This window comes from Heterocephalus glaber, unplaced genomic scaffold (assembly GCF_053883595.1).
Source record: "Heterocephalus glaber isolate CG9 unplaced genomic scaffold, H.glaber_assembly_v1.0 deba00001481, whole genome shotgun sequence".
In the NCBI taxonomy this organism is placed as follows: domain Eukaryota; kingdom Metazoa; phylum Chordata; class Mammalia; order Rodentia; family Bathyergidae; genus Heterocephalus; species Heterocephalus glaber.
Genome location: NW_028258317.1, coordinates 13,595,520 through 13,611,667, shown reverse-complemented (window position 1 = coordinate 13,611,667; position 16,148 = coordinate 13,595,520). Strand labels below are relative to the sequence as shown.

Sequence of the window (16,148 nt, the reverse complement as noted above, 5' to 3'; positions counted from 1 at the left end):
ATCAAGATGTGTACAGGGCTGGCCCTTTCTGGAGACTCAGCACATTTCCAGCTCCTAGAGGCCACCCACATTTCTTGGCCTGGACCTCCTTCCTCCCGCTTCGAAGCCAGCAACAGCACTTCTCACATCACGTTGCTCACTCCTTCCATAACCATGTGCCCTCCAGGAGCCCTCTGATTACATCAGGCCTCTGGATTATCCAGAATAATCTCCCCTCTCAAGGTCTTTAATTGTACTTGCAGAGTCTCTTTTGCTCTAATTAAGAATATTCATAGTCTCCAGGGTGACTGGACTGTGGATATCTTTAGGGGCCATCATTTTGCTTACTACAATATTGGAAGTACTTCAGGTCAGTCCTGAAGTTAGTACTTCAGGAAGTACTGAAGGTTAGTCCTGAAGTGGGAGAGAGGGAAGGAATTTGCTTATGACAGCAGAGACAGGGTAACAACAAATAACAAGAACAACAAAGAACAAGCCAACAGAAAAGAGTCAATACAGAACTCACTTCTAAATGGGAAAATTATTTTTCCCTCCATTCCACCCCATGCTCACAGAGTAAAAATTCCCTCTTTTTTTTGGTACCAGGGATCAAACTCGGGTCCTTGCACTTGCGCAGCAGGCGGCGAAACCACTGAGCTAAATCCCCGGCCCAAAAATTCCCTCTTTATGTAGTCTCAACTACTGGATTATAAACTCCTCGAGGGGAGACAGCCTATTTGGCCACGTACCCTCAACACCCAGCACAGAAACATCTCTACACAAGGGAAAAGCGAGACTTTTTTAATAGTCTTGAAATGCCTTGCTAGGATCTTAATCCTTTACGAATTAGTTCTGGCACACCTAAACGTAAGTCTTTAGGACAGTGGTGGTGAAGCTATCACATATGTGCTGGAGCAGACTGTTATGACTGAAAGCTGTAAAAGGTTTGCCACCACTGCTTTACGATGATTGCTACAGTGAGGCCCCATCCTGAGAACTGCCATGATTTCCAGTGGGAAGAAAGTTGACCCTTGTTGCCTCTTCTACATATTCCTATAACTACCTTCCTTTACTTACCTCTAAGACAAGAATGATTGTCAATATCCCACTGCTCCTTTTATTTTTTTTTTAGATAGGGCCTCACAGAGTTACTCAGATTGGCCTCGAACTTGCAGTCCTCCTGCCTCCGCCTACCCAGTACCTGGGATCACAGGCGTGCACCACTGTACCCAGCTTCAACAATTTCTTTTCTTTATTGGTGGTACTCTGTCTGGACTGAACCCAGGGCCTTTGCAATGAGCAACATCCCCAGTCCTGCCCTTTTTGACACAGGGTCTTCCTAAACTGCCCAGGGTAGCCTCAAACCTGTCATTTTCCTGTCTCGGACTCCTAGAGTGCTGGGATTATGGGCTTGCACCAGACCTGGCTTCAACAGCAGTTTTATAAAAGAAAATATTACATTCTCATTCACATATCAAAATAGCCTCCCATCCAAGTACTAACCAGGCCCAAAGGTTCCGGGTTTGATCCTTGGTACCAAAAAAAAAAAGCCTCACAGGAAATACATGAAATTGTTAACTGTCTGAGGAGTTAGTATTTAATAGGTACAGAGTTACAGTTTTGGAAGAAGAAAAAGTTCTGGAGATGGATCATGGTGACTGTGCTCAGCAAAGTGAATGAACTTAATACCACAGAACTGCAGACTTTAAAACAGTTAAAATGGTAAAACTGTGTTATATATATTTTACCATACATTAAAACAAAAGAGATAACTTGAACAGCGACTGATATCACTGTTACACATGTTCTCTCCATGTAGTCACTGTCCCTATGTGGAGCGCATTTCAACTGAGGCTGTGGCCCTGGGTCAGCAGCAGCAGCTTCAACTTGGAACTGCTCAGAAACAAGTTTTTTGGTTGTTTTTTTTTGAGACAAAGTCTCACTATGTAGCCCAGGCTGGCCTCAAATTCCCAGTGATCCTTCTGCCTCAGCCTCCTGAGAGCTGGCTGGGACTACAGGCATGTGCCACCATGCCCAGCCAGAAATAAGTTCTTGGCCCCACCTTAGACCCACTAACTCAAAAGCATTCTCAGGGTGGAGCCTAGCAACCCATTTTAACAAAACCTTCCTGGTAATTCTGATGAAATATTGTTCTTCCCTAAAAGTATTTGCTAGGCTTTACTTTACAAGAAGCAAAACTTAATTGACCTAAATAAACAATTCTTATTTTTCTGTTATGCTAGAGAAACAGACTAGCTTTCAAAATTAACAATGAAAAAGTAGTAGAAAGTATTAATTGTTCCTCTTTTGTTGTCTGTTTCTTTCTTGAGACAGGGTCTCACTAGTATGTAGTTCAGGCTGGCCTCCAACTCATGATGATCCTCCTGCATCAGCCTCCTGAGAGCTGGGATCAAGGTGTGTGATACACGCCCGTCTTTCACTCCTCTTTTCTTTACCCTGTCACTCAGCCACATAAAGGTGCACATGTAGCCCCTTTGCAAAGGCATCTGGCCACAGAGGAAAGGGGAGCCAAAATGGGTCCTGGGCCAGCCTATGTTGTCCCCAAGGAAGTGGAACTTTTCTAATTGTTACTCAAAGGGGACACTTTGTCTAATTTGCACTAATTCACTACCAGTGTTCTATGGGCAAGCCGTAGCTCAACATCACTACGTGAGTAGCAGTGATGAGGCAGCTACGCACATATCGTAGTCAAGGCACCATAGTAAGTTCTCAATAAATATTTGCTTAATGACCTACTAAATGCAAACATAGACTTCATAGCTCATGGTAGATTTAGTAATCTACAAAAACAGTCACCTTGAGTCTTCAATATCCACAAAATCATAGGGATTTAAAGGCCTTTCATTGAATACATTCCCTCCTAATGCAGAGCTGCTTCTTCACAATATCACAGTTGAGTGGTACTCGTAGTCTTTCAATTTCTGAATCCCTCTAATGTTTTACTATTAGGCAGCAGCAGTCCACAAAGTTGGGAAGTTTCCTTATTTCAGAATCACCGTGAGCTTACGTGATGTATATACCAACACTCTGTAAGTGACAAGTACTAAATCTATGCCAGGTACACCTTTATTACAATGAGCTGAAACCTTTCTGTCACCCATCATTTCAATTCTTTCTTCCAAAGAAAGTCAGAGTAAGTGTAGTATTTCTACCCCAGGGAAATACATCTAGCATTTGCAAGCAGCTGGAAGTAGTTTCCAAGATAAACCTAACCAGTTTTGACAATTGGTCCTTACATGTCAAAGTCAACATCCCATTTTGATCACCTTACTTACCTATGATCACTTACCAAACTCTATATACTTGCCTCTATCCCTCTGAAACTATGACACTTAAAATTAGCTCAAATATTTTAATCCTTCAAGCGTCAACTTCTGAAAACAATACTTTAGACACACACAAAGAAGAGGACAGGGCTATCTGCTACCTTGGTGAATACATACTTCTGCTGTTGTGGCTAAAGAATGGACAAGGTTTGTTAAGCCATTATGTTCACTCTTTGCTGTCAAACTTAGGATCAAATAAACCTTTTTTATCTCTCTCAAAGTGTGAAAATATCCTCACCCTGAGGCTACACGTATGTGAGCTGTGATAAAAATATACAGTGAATATTTAAATTTCTAAAAATGTTATAGTAAAAGACTCAATCCCATTAATCTCCATCTCAAAATACTGGCCCATTTCACACACATTTATCCCATCATTCTTGCCACCTTCTAAAGCAGTTCTAGAAATCCTCTTTCATGAGTGTCTACATGGTGTGATAAAAAAACCAAAAAATACAGTGAATGCTGCTTCCTAGTCCCACCCAATGGAAAGGCAGGCTTGTAAAAAAACATTATGGTGTGCCCTCGTGCACCTTATTCACAGGATCTGGCACTGTGAAACTCTAGCTCTTCCACAAAGTCAAAATGACGATTAAAGGTAGATGTTTTGAATCAATTAAGGACAACAAAGCAGCTACAACAGTGCAACTAAAGGTAGTCATTAAAGAGGACTTCTACAGCTGCTTCAGAAACTAGCAAGAATGACGAGATGTGTATCTGAACTGAGGAGAGTATTTTGAGGGAGATTAATGGCAATGTGTCTTTTACTGTAATGTTTTAATTTAAATATTCACTGTATCTTTCAATCATAACCCATATATAATTGACTTACCAAAGCATTAACCTTACATAATAGATTTATATCTTTTTATCCTACGTCTATCTTTTGTAAATATTTTTTTCTCCAAACATAAATCAAAGAGTGTCTTAAATTTTTTTTTTTTTTTTTTGGTACCAGGGATCAAACCCTGGACCTTGCACTCGAGAGGCAGACATTGCACCACTGATCTAAATCCCCAGCCCTGAATGTCTTCAATTTTATCTCTTGGGATTCTGGCCCCTCATTTCATCTGACCAAGATAATTTTTTTGTTTCTTTTTGTTTGGAAGATGGGGTCTCACCATATTACCCAAGCTGTTCTTGACCTCCTGCCTCAGTCTCTGGAGTAGCTGGGACCACAAGTTTGCCTGAGTTTATCAGATAATTCTGAGTATTTATTCTATCCCTCAATATACTGGCTATCCCTACCGATTATAAAACAACAGAGAACATAAACATCAAAAGTTAAATAATTATTTCCATATGTAAAAGTGTTTCCTTTGACTTTTTCCTTTAATTTACTAACAAAACCACCAAACATTATCAGTCTTATTTTAATTTGCTCACTGGTTAGAGTAACTGTGGTGTTAACATCAATTTGCAAAGAATTATGCATGTTATTGAAAAGACCATCTTTTCCTGATTGTATTGTAGTACCACCTCCATTATAAATTTAGACACCAATCTAGACACCCATTTCTGAAAAACTCACACTTTACCTGGTTGATGAACAATGTTTCCAATTTTATGTTCTTCTTCTTCTTCCTCTTCCAAAATAAAGCCCCCTCCTGTATCAATTATTTTGGGGGCTCCTTTTACATTTGTCATCCCTAGAAAAAGTAAATAGAAGTGGTCATCAACTGAACTAGGTAAATCCATATGTTCTCTTATGCATAAACACGTACTTTCTTCAAATTTGCTACTTATCAAATAATACAAATGTTATGTTTTTTATCTAGATGTCCCCCCAAAGGGGCTTTGGGGAGGTGACTGGACTAGGGGAGTGTGATACTCATCAGAGGATTAGTCCACTGATGAGTTTATAGCTAAATGTGATGTTGGAGGAGGTGAGTCAGTAGAGGCATGGCCTGGAAAGGTACATCTCCTTCCTCCCTTGATCTCTCACTCTGTTTCCTGCCACTATGCCATGAAGGTACTTTTCGTATGCCATGCCTCTCTGCCATGCCGTTCTGCATTGGAGCCAGCAGACTATGGACTGAAACCTCTACAAACTGTGAGCCAAAATAAGCCTTTCCTCCTTTAAATAGTGAGTGCTGGGTATTATACCTCAGTGATGAAAAGGTAAGTAAGATAACAAAGATATCAGTATCACCACTTCTATCCAACATTTTATGGAAGGTCCCTACTAGTACAAAATGGCAAGAAAACCAAAAAAGCGCAAAAGCTGGAAAAAAGAAGTAAAATGGTATTCATTTGGAGATAATGTGATTATGTACATAAAATATCCACAGGAATCTACAATCAGAAGAGCTAACAATGACCTCAGAAGAGATGTATAAATCTCTATACTGAAAACCTCAGAATACTAAAAGAAATCAAAGATAACCTAAATAAATGGATAAATATACCATATATGGATTTTGACACTCAATGTATTGTAAAAATGTCAATTCTTCCCCAAATTTATCTAAAGAGTCAAAGTGATCCCAATCAAATCCCCAAAAGTAGGGCATGTGTGCGGGAGAGGGGATGCTGATAATCTGATTCTAACATTTATATGTGAATAGAACTTAAGAGTAGCCAAGATAATCTTGAAAAAGAAAACTGGAGTATTTATATAACCAGACTTACTTTAAACCTTAAAATGCTGAGTTATTGACACAAAGATAAATAGACCAGTGGAACAAAAGAGAGTCCTGAAATAGACCTACATGTATTTGCCACTTAATTTATGAAAGGCTCCAAGGTAATTCAGTGGGAAAAAGATAAGTGGTACTGGGATTTACAATGAAGGTGCTACTGCAATACAGTCAGAAAAAGATGGTCTTTTCAATAAATGAACTTTGAATCGACCTCATATAAGACCCACACATAAAAAAACTTTAAAACAGATCACAGTCTTGAATTTGAAAGGTGAAACAATAAAGCCCCTGGACCAGTGGTGGCTAACCTATGGTACATGTGCCACAGCAGACTGTTTACATCATTGAAAGCTCTAAAAGATTCGCCATCATTGCTCTAGATGAAAACACAGGAAAGTAACTTCATGAATTTGAGGTAGCCCAAAAGCTTCTTAAACAGAACAAAAAAAGTACTAACCAGGTGCTCCAGTGCTGCAATCGGTTAGCATGTGGTACTTGTAAAAGTACTAACCATAAGAGAAAATACGCTAAACTGGACTTGATAAAAATTAAGGACTTCTATTCATCAAGATACCATTACGATAATGACAGGAAGCAAACTAAGACTTTTGCAAAATGTCTGACCAAGGACTCATATCTAGAATATGAGACCCAATACAAATAACTCAACTTAGAAAAAAAAATAGGCACCTCAGACACAAGGATATGTGAATGCATATGAAAAGCTGCTCATCATCAATCCCTGGAAAAACACAAATTAAAACCACAATGAAATATCACTACGCTTCCACCACAATGTTTAAAAGTAAATAAATGAGGGCCGGGGATTTAGCTCAGTGGTTTTGCCGCCTACTGCGCAAGCGCAAGGACCTGAGTTCGATCCCCGGTACCAAAAAAAAAAAAGTAAATGAATGAGATGAAATGAAAAAGACTAATAATACCAAATAGTATGGATGTGAAGCAATCGAGACTGTCCTATGCTGCTGGTGAGACTGTAAACTGATAAAGTCACTGTTTGGCAGTATCTACAAAAGGTGAACATGAACTGCTCTATAGCCCAGCAGTTCCATCTTTAATACATACTCAACAGACATAAGTATATATAAGAAATGATAAAAAATGTGATGAATAGTTTTTAAACTTACTATAGTAAAAGACATATTGCCAAGAAGGGTAAGTGTGTTCAAAGCAAGGGGGACTATTTTGAGAGGGATTAACAACAATGTGTCTTTAACTGTACTAATGTTTTAACTTAAAACATTCACTGCATTTTCTGATCATTGCTCATATGCTTGTATGTCCACTAAAATATACATACAAGAAGGCTCTCCGAGGATTTATTCATTATAGTTCCAAACTGGAAATGATCCAAAAACAAAATGGAAAAATTGTGGTGTAATACAAAATTATATTATACAACATATTAATAAACTACTGACACATGCAACAAAATGGATGAATCTCTCAGATATTACGTTGAGCAAAAGAAGCCAGACGCTTTGATTCTTTTTATGTATTTCTGTATTATGATCAATGAAAATCACATCACACACTACAAAGCACTACACAGGCTTTTCAAATGTCTTAGCAAACTTCTTTAACCTTGATTTAGTTGCAAGCAGATTCTCTGCCCATACACAGTTAAGGATAAAAGTTTCCAGTCAGTATCAACAGAGCAAATCCAATGGCAACTATAAAAGGAAGTTTTAAATTGTATACTGCTGCAAAATAAACAGGCAGTTGTTTAAGAGTGGGTCACTGCAAGGACCACTCTGTTGGAGGAGAGGATGTATCGGAGATGAGACTGAAGGGCAGAGGCATTCCCACCTTTCATCCAGCCAAGAAGGACTTGAGCACCAATCAGTAACATGCTTGTGTTAGGGGCTTGAGATAGAGAACAAGACACAAGACCAAGGTATCTGCATCAAGAAGCCTCAACTATCGTGAAGAAATCACACAAGCTGAGGGTTCCACAAGGCACAGAGGGACAGAACAATACACTTGTTGGAAAGGTGAGGAACTGGGTTACTAATGAGGGGGAAAAAAGAAGTCTGAAGAAATACAGAGGAATCAGGTGACGTCAAAGAGCTTAGAGTTTATCATGGGGACAATGAAAAACTTTGGAAGGGTTTCAAATAGGAAAAGAAAAGATTTATGTGTTAGGCATACTGACATTCAAAGAAAAAACTAGGAAGCTAATGCAACAATCAAAGGAAACAAGATATGAGGCAAAAATAAGAATGGAGAAGAGGGAACAGTCGTATAAATTTGCAGGCAAAATTGGAATGAATTACTTCCAAGAGTAATGCCAACAGACATATGATTGACAGATTTTTTTTAAATGACAGGAGCTAAGGGTTGCCTTAAGAAAGGGGGCTGATGAAATCTAGCTCTTACAAAAATAATTCTTTCTTCCTAAAGGTAATAAACACATCTATTATAGCAGAGGTACCTGTGGGCAAGGAAAGAACTCGAACCCACTGTCAGATACCCTGAGGTCGTGAGGAACTTGTGCACCAGAACCAGGGTAAATCCTTTTCCTTTTCGGGTCTCAGCTACCATATCAGTAAAACAAAGAAACCAAACTCTGCCTTTTTTATTTTCCAGGAAGGCTGTGAGACTCCAACTGGAAAGTTTGGGGCATTAGAAGTTACTCCTTTAGCCACAAGAGGGCAGTGGCTCACGTCTCTTAGCTGTCTCCTTCGCCCACGGAAGAGGGCCACTCAGGCTTATTTCGGTGGGTGGATGAACCAGGGAGTGTGGAAGCTTATTATTTAACTGAGTCATGGGTCTCTAAAAGATTTGCACGAGAACCACCCTTGGGGCTGGTAGAAGCACAGCAGGCTGAGGACAAAAAGGGAAGGTCTGGAAAAACGAGGCGCTGATAGGCACTGGCTGGCATCCCCTGCGGGGGCAGCTGCTACCCAGGCGGAACCCGGGAATCAGGGGCCTGGGTTCCAATGCGGAACTACCCTGCGGCCGGACCGGACGCTCCATCAGGCCCGTGGGACGGGTTTCTCCCGGGCTGGACAGGATGTGCGCGCACCGAGGACCTGGCGCCAGCGGCAGCGCGAGCCCTCCGCGACCAGGAAGTGGGGGGAGGGGACACGCCGCCAGAGCCCAAACCTCCAGTAGCCGCCGTCGCCGGGTAGGGCCGGGCCGCTAGCCGGGCCTGGCGCAGCATTAGCGCCCGCTGCCGCTTCCTCTCAATGCTCGCGCGCACCGACGCAGGCATCTCCACTGACTGCTCTGAAGCCGCGGGCTCCGGTGATGCCGTCGCGGGCTCCGGTGATGCCGCCTCGGCTGCCGCCATCTCCAGCCTATCCCTCCGCGCTAGACTGAGCCCACCGCTGTCCGAGGTGCGGGCACAGTCCGCGGCTTCAGGGAGCTGTCGCAGTTGAGGGGGCGGGCCGGAAGTGGGGCGGAGTCCGGAGTCGGCCTGCGCCGAAACGGGTCCTACCTGGCTGTTCACTTGTAACGTGGGCGCAGAGTGTGTGGTTAGGTGTTGTTTTAAGGTCTGGTCATCTTTTTTTTTTTTTTTTCCTTCTGTACCGGGGGTCGAACTCGGAACCTTGTACTTGCGAGGCAGGCGGCGGAACCACTGAGCTAAATCCCCGGCCCCTGGTCATCTTTTAAATAAAAGTTTCACTTAGTAGTTCAGATCTAAAAGATTAAGTCCTAGCTGATGCAATCTGTGTGATCTTCGGCAAGTTGTTTAACCAGAATTCAGTTTCTTCGGTGATAAAATGATTATGGGGCCACTTCCAGGAAAATTAAATTTCCCAATACCATGTCTGGCGCTTAGAAAGCTTCAAACAATGATAGCAGTGAATAGTAGTGGTACCAATTACAGAGATCAACAGGTAACTTTATGTTGGACACATGCCTTAGGGAACAGAGCCTTAGATTTGAAATGAGAAGACCTGGGTTCAGATTATCGGTAAACACAGTACCTGGTACTAAAGCTAGCATGCAAGAGGTTAGCTATCTTTTCCAGGGAATTTTCCTGACGTGTGGATGAGCTGCTGCCAGATAGACAATAGAGCTGGACTGGGACCAAATAACCTGACTTCGAAAAAGGGTGGCAAGTAGAAGAACAAAAGAAACACTGCATGCTTTTGCAAACATGTTTGCTTTTTCCTTATGTAAAATTGAAATCCAGAACATACAGTACTACTTTTTAATCACCTCATGCACTATCTAGGACTAGCTTTCAGAAAGACCAACCAAACACACTAAGGTTTCTCATTAATATTCAATGATTGGCTCGAGAATACGATCTAATCTATTGGCCTATACATTATTTACAATTTTACATATATATGTATAAAGCGGCAGAACCTTGTGAAAAGCAAATATATATTAAGATGTTCTGGCTGAACTTGAGCTAACAATCTCAAGCCATCTCTACTCCTTCTCCCCTCAGATCTCTTTTTGTTCACTGATAGCGTCCAGAGGGAAAAAGTCTCATGTCTTGACAGCAAAAGCACAAGCAACAAAAGAAAAAATATATTGGAGCCAGGTCTGGTGGCAAAGGTCTCCAATCCCAGCACTGTGGGAGGCTGAAGCAGGAGGATCACAAATTTGAGCCTAGTTTGGGCAATTTATTGGCTTAGCAAGATCCTGTTTCAAAATTAAAAAAAAAAAAAAAGGATTGGAAATGTAGCTCAGTATGAAGGCCCTGGATTCAATCCCCAGTATCACAAAATTAATTAAAACTAATTAAATTGGACATAAACGTCTGTGCACCAAAGAACACTACCAAAAAAGTTAACCCACAAAATGAGGGGAAGTATTTTCAAATTAAATATCTGATAAAGCCTTGCAAGCATAAGGTCCCGAGTCCGATCTCTGGTACCAAAAAAATATAAGGGCAGGGCGTGGTAGTGCATGCCTATAATCCCAGCACTGGGTGTGGGGGGGGGGGGGTAGGCAGGAGAATCTCTGTGAGTTTGAGGCCAGCCTGAACCACAAAGGGAGACCCTGCCTCAAAAAAACCAAAAAATATCTGATAAGGGTCTAATATCCAGAATATATAAATAACTATTCCAACTCAATGAAAGGACAGTCCTATTAAAAAATAAGCAAATGACATAAATACACATTTTTCCAAAGAAGATATACAAGTGGCCAACAACCATATGAAGATCAGATATTCATCATGAGCCATTAGGGAAATCCAAATCAAAAGCATAGTAAGATAACATCTTCTATCCACTAGTATGGCTAGAACCAAAAATGAAAAAATAGAAAACACCAAGTGTTGCTGAGGAGGTGGAGAAGTTAGAGCCCTTTTACGTTGGTGGTAGGAATGTAAAATATAGCCGCTGTGGAAAACAATTTGACTGTTCCTTAAAAAGTAACACATACATGGGGCTGGAGATTTAGCTTAGTGGTTCCGGCGCCTGCCTTACAAGTGCAAGGTCCCGAGTTCCATCCCCAGTACCAAAAAAAAAAAAGTTACACATACAATCACCATCTGAGTCAGCAGTTTCACTCCTAGGTATATACCCAAAGGAATTAAAAACAGGTGTTCAAACAAAAACTTCCACCCAGATCTTCACAGCAGAACTATTCACAGTGACCAAAACTTGGAAACTACCCAAATGGCTTTTAACTAATGAATGGGTAAAAAGATAGTATATCCATTCAATAGGACATTATTCAGCTATGAAAAAGAATGAGGTAATGGTACATGCTACAACATGGATGAATTTTGAAAACATTGTACTAAGTGAAAGAAGCCACTCACAAAAGGCCACATATTGTATGATTCCTTTTATATGAAATATTCAGAATAAGCAAATCCATCGTGACAAAAAGCAGGTTACTGATTGCCAGGGGTTGAAGGGAGAAGTGTGGGTGTGGGACTGCCTATTAGATATGGGGTTTCCTTTTGAGCTGATAAAAATGTTCTAGAACTAGATTGTTGCTGCACAACATTGTGAATGCACTGCATGTCGCTGATGGTAAATTTTATTTTATGAGTATTTTACAATAATAGAAACTTCAAATTCCAGCTGGACCCAGGTAGGTAATGGAAGTTAATGAATCTGACCAAGTGTGAAACTAAGGCAAACTGGAGTGTGAAGGTTCCTCTTAAAGGGGCCAACAGTTATACACAACTCCAGCTGGTAGCTGCAGAGAGAGAACGTGGCCCCACTGTTGCCAAGATTGTCCATTCTTTTAAGAAAAGTAACAGCCCCTCAAATTTTCATGCTCACGGAAGTCACACAGTGATCTTGTTAAGATGCAGATTATGATTCAGTAGGTCTGTGGTGGGACCAGAGTATGTGCATTTCTAGAAAGCTCCCTGATGGTGTCGCAGCTCCACAGACCACACTTTGAATTGTAAAGGTCCAGATCAGAAGTTCTTAAAATTGCCTAAGCTTTGGAAGCACATGGGAAAAAAACAGTGGTGCTCAAGCCCCATACCTATAGGTTCTGATGTCATAGCCAGAGGGGGATCTGAGCATCAGGATTTTGTAAGGCCTCATTACCCCAGCCCCACCCCATAATTCAGATTTACCACAAACCTTGAGTGCCAGCACCTTAGGCAACCTCTATAGACTCTACCTGTCCCTAAGTCCCTGACACTGTGGAATATTTCTGGGAGACAAGGTAACAGTCTTCCCCCAAGGTGACCTTTTGAGAGTAATCAGTCCTCAGAACCTTCTCCCCAACAATGCATTCCGGCCTAAATATGGGAGGATGCAGAGCACAGCTCAGGGGCTGCACAGGCTCCAGGGTTTTGTAACTCATGGCAACCTGTTGATCTTCTTTTGTGGCTAACTCCCTCTGCTTTGGCATAAGGACTTTTGTTAGTGAGTTTCGAGTAATTGGATCTGAATTGTTAACTGATGCCTCAACCAGGCTAAAAAGATACTCCCTCTTTAGAGAAAGGAAGAGTGCATGCCCTGATCAGTAGGTCCCACGGGCGACGGAGGTTGTGGGGCTTGCCCAGAGCAAAGCAGCAATGAGTCATTCTGGCAGGGGCACAAAAGGAAAACAGGCAAGGAAAATAAACCAGTAGATGAGATCTTGCCTCTCCCCATTCCCAGCAGGGGAAAATCTGTGACAAATCTATCTTCCTGCTTTGTACCTCCCATCTCCCAGACTAACTGATTCTGACTAAAAGAAGGGTACTTAAGAAAGGGATAGAAAGAATTGAAAGCCCTGACCAAAGCCTAAAAGAGAGCAGGCAGGTAAGAATGGAATCCAGGAAGGGGAATGAGAAATTTGGCAGGGCTTCCTGACTGAAGGGCCTCCTCTTAAGTGATGTTATCATGCCTGAGGTGACAGGATGTGGATGCAATTTGTCTTTATTATCTAGTAAATGGTACGTGTGTGTGGCTTTCTTTTTTATTTTTTATTTTCCTCCTGATTCACTGGGGCTCTGTCTCTTAATGCGATCACTCTGAACATGACTGCCAGTCATTCACAACAAGGAAACATCTGTGGGAAGGAATACACCAAGATGGGAGGAATCTTTCTGGGACAAGGGTGCAGCAACAAAAATAAGCCCACTGCTGTTGACTTAGGCCCCATAGATTTTAGTAATCCAGGAAACATGATCACTTTTGCCAGTGACTGGCCAGGCAAACTCCTTCTCAACCTCCCTGCATCAAAAGATAAAGAGATTGAGCCAAAAACATTATAGTGGAGCTTTCCCAACAAAATGTATGTGCACAGAGATTGAGGAAACATTTTGAAAACCCACCGAGACTGTCTTTCCAAAAGCAGTAAAGACAGGGAGAGTCCAAATGATTCAACTAAGGACAGAGCCAAGGAAATTGACTATCCACTCTCAGCCACATGCTTTGTCCCTCACAGAGAAGGAAAGGCAGGTCCTTCGCACTCTGCATTTCCCAGAGATCGAGTGTGGCCCAGAGAGCCCTGCGTCTCAGCGCCTCCTTCAGGAAGCCTGCTGTGACCCCTTCCGCTGGCCATCTCTGCACCACCCATGTGCTGATGCTGTGACTTAGCACACCAGAGGCCACAGCTGTCTGCCATCCTTACTAGATTAGCATATCCTTGAGACCTGGGATGGCCTGAACACCCAATTCTTTCCATGGTCTAGCATAGAATCTAACACACAGTGTCTGCTCAGTGTTTGTGGAATTAAAAAATTGAATGAATAATGGCAAAGCCTAGTTGCTTGTCTCTGTGGCACCAAAAACTTAAGGTCCAAGGCTGAATCCATGGTATCTCTGGGAAACACTCTACTGTAGAACAGTCCATTTCATATGTTCTGGCTTTGACCATTATTGATTGCAATAATAATGATAATAATAACAATAAGCACTTATATGGTGTTTAGTGTATACATAAAAAGCATTTTTGAAGCATTTAAAATATATTAGTTAATGTAATCTTCATAACTGCTCAGTGATTGCATTCACTAGTCCCGGTTTATAGATGAGACAACTAAAACACAGAGGTGAGATGTTAAGTAACTTGTCAAGATCATAAGCCAGTGATTGCAGAGCAGGAACAGCCTAGCCCCAGCATCCATATTCTTAACCACTAAATTATAAATCTCTAAATAAGAATAAATCTTCCTATTGGTTCTTCAACTAGTGTTCTACCTGATAATGCAAGGTGGGGGTCAGTAGACAGGCCTTTGCTGATACCTCACATGGCTGACCAGAGACAGATCTACCTCTACTTGAGGCCTGGTCCTGAGGTGATCATTGCCCATCTTGGACCAAGGGAGTATAAACATGGTCCAGGGTTCCCTATGCTGTGGATGAACTCCAATCCACATAATGGGGTTATAGGCTTGTGGTTTCCTGTTCTCTTATTACCCCAAATGGGGTTTCCCTTTCAATTACCTTTATAACACGTGTGGTTGCAGCTTCCAACCACAAACCACTTATATTCTATTGGCAAGTGCTCTCTTTAACAGTTATAGTCTTATTGAGTAGATTAAATATTCATCACCAGACGCACTTGTTTTTGCAGTTTTCATAATGCCTGGAAAGTGGCTCAGTGTCTCTGCCTCTATCCATTCTCTGGACCCATTGCTACTGGCCTAGTTCTGTCCCCCCCCCCCCAACTCTTCCTTGAATGCCCTCTAACCTGGTCTCCCAGGTTCTAGGCTAGCCACTTCCAAACTATCCTCTAACATGGGCTTACAGTTCATTTTTCTGAAGTACAGCTTTTACCATGGCTTCCCTCTGCTCATGCTTCATTTTTTGACTCCCAGTCATAGATAATTCTAAGCTCCCACCACCTGATTCCAGCAGCCCTTTGTGGGGGGATGTCTTACCTTCTATAAATCTTCATCAAAAATTTAATACTTCAGGCAAACTAAACAAAAATTATATTTTCTAAACCTGTTCTGTGCCCATTGCTTTTGTGCTTTGCCCATATTATTTTCTCTCCTTAGCATTCTTTTGTTTACATCTTCACTCAGTCTTACATTTGTATAGCTATTCATTCAGCAAACTTTACTATGCACCTGCTCTGATCCAAGTCCTGGACTGAGAACCAGGGATAAAGCAATAAGTGTCATGATTCCCCTACAGTCTGATCTGGACTCCTTCTGGTAACACTTATGATCACCTTACTGTCCCTTATTCTTTGAGGCCTTTTCCTGATGTTTCAGGAGAAATAAATTATTGCCTCTTCTGAGACCTATCCCTTCCCGTTCATTCTGTCATCCAAACACTCCCATTATCTAATCTTTCATCTTCTTTAGAATTATCCTGGTGCTCACAATTTCATCCAAATGACACAAGATGCACTTTGGCTTCCTGAGACAGAATCCAGTTGAATCCAGGCATCAGAGGAGAGATGGCCCAGAGTGGACACCTATCAATCCAGTGCTGTTTGGCATGACAGCCACCACCGGTCAGTGAAAATACAACCCTGAGAACTCACACAATTCCTCCTGAAAGTTGGTGTCTCTCAGCTTTGCTGAGATATAATTCACACACTATACAACTTACCCATTCAAAGTGTATAATTCAATTTTTTTCAGCATATGCAGAGAGTTGTACAGCCATTACCTTAATGGACTTTAAAACTTTCTCATTGCTGTAGGTGCAGCCTCGTACCCACAGGCAGCCACTCCCTCACTTCCCCTCAAGACTTCTCAGCCCTCAACAGCCACTGGCCTGCTGCTTTCTGTCCCTAGACTTGACTACCCTGGACCTTTTGGATAAATCAAATCATA

General features: G+C 41.7%; 1 protein-coding gene and 1 long non-coding RNA gene across 3 annotated transcripts in view; one reads left to right on the top strand and one right to left on the bottom strand.

The window, feature by feature from the left end:
• Xpa (XPA, DNA damage recognition and repair factor) overlaps positions 1–9,394 on the bottom strand; it is a 25,130-nt gene extending 15,736 nt beyond the window's left edge. The window contains exons 1-2 of one of the 2 annotated variants that reach the window (XR_015440010.1): positions 9,095–9,394; positions 4,865–4,975 (exon numbers count right to left, since the gene is read on the bottom strand). Coding sequence is in view for 1 of the 2 variants with exons in the window: in XM_004864966.4 (XP_004865023.1) it covers positions 4,865–4,975; positions 9,095–9,281 (298 nt within the window). In the remaining variant the exon portion in view is untranslated. The remainder of the gene's footprint in view (positions 1–4,864; positions 4,976–9,094) is intronic. The other variant, XM_004864966.4, reaches the window with a different exon arrangement.
• On the top strand, positions 9,204–16,148 carry LOC110345793 (uncharacterized). The gene is made up of 3 exons (XR_002389402.2): positions 9,204–9,327; positions 15,672–15,823; positions 16,016–16,148. It is a non-coding gene; the product is annotated as an uncharacterized LOC110345793 (long non-coding RNA).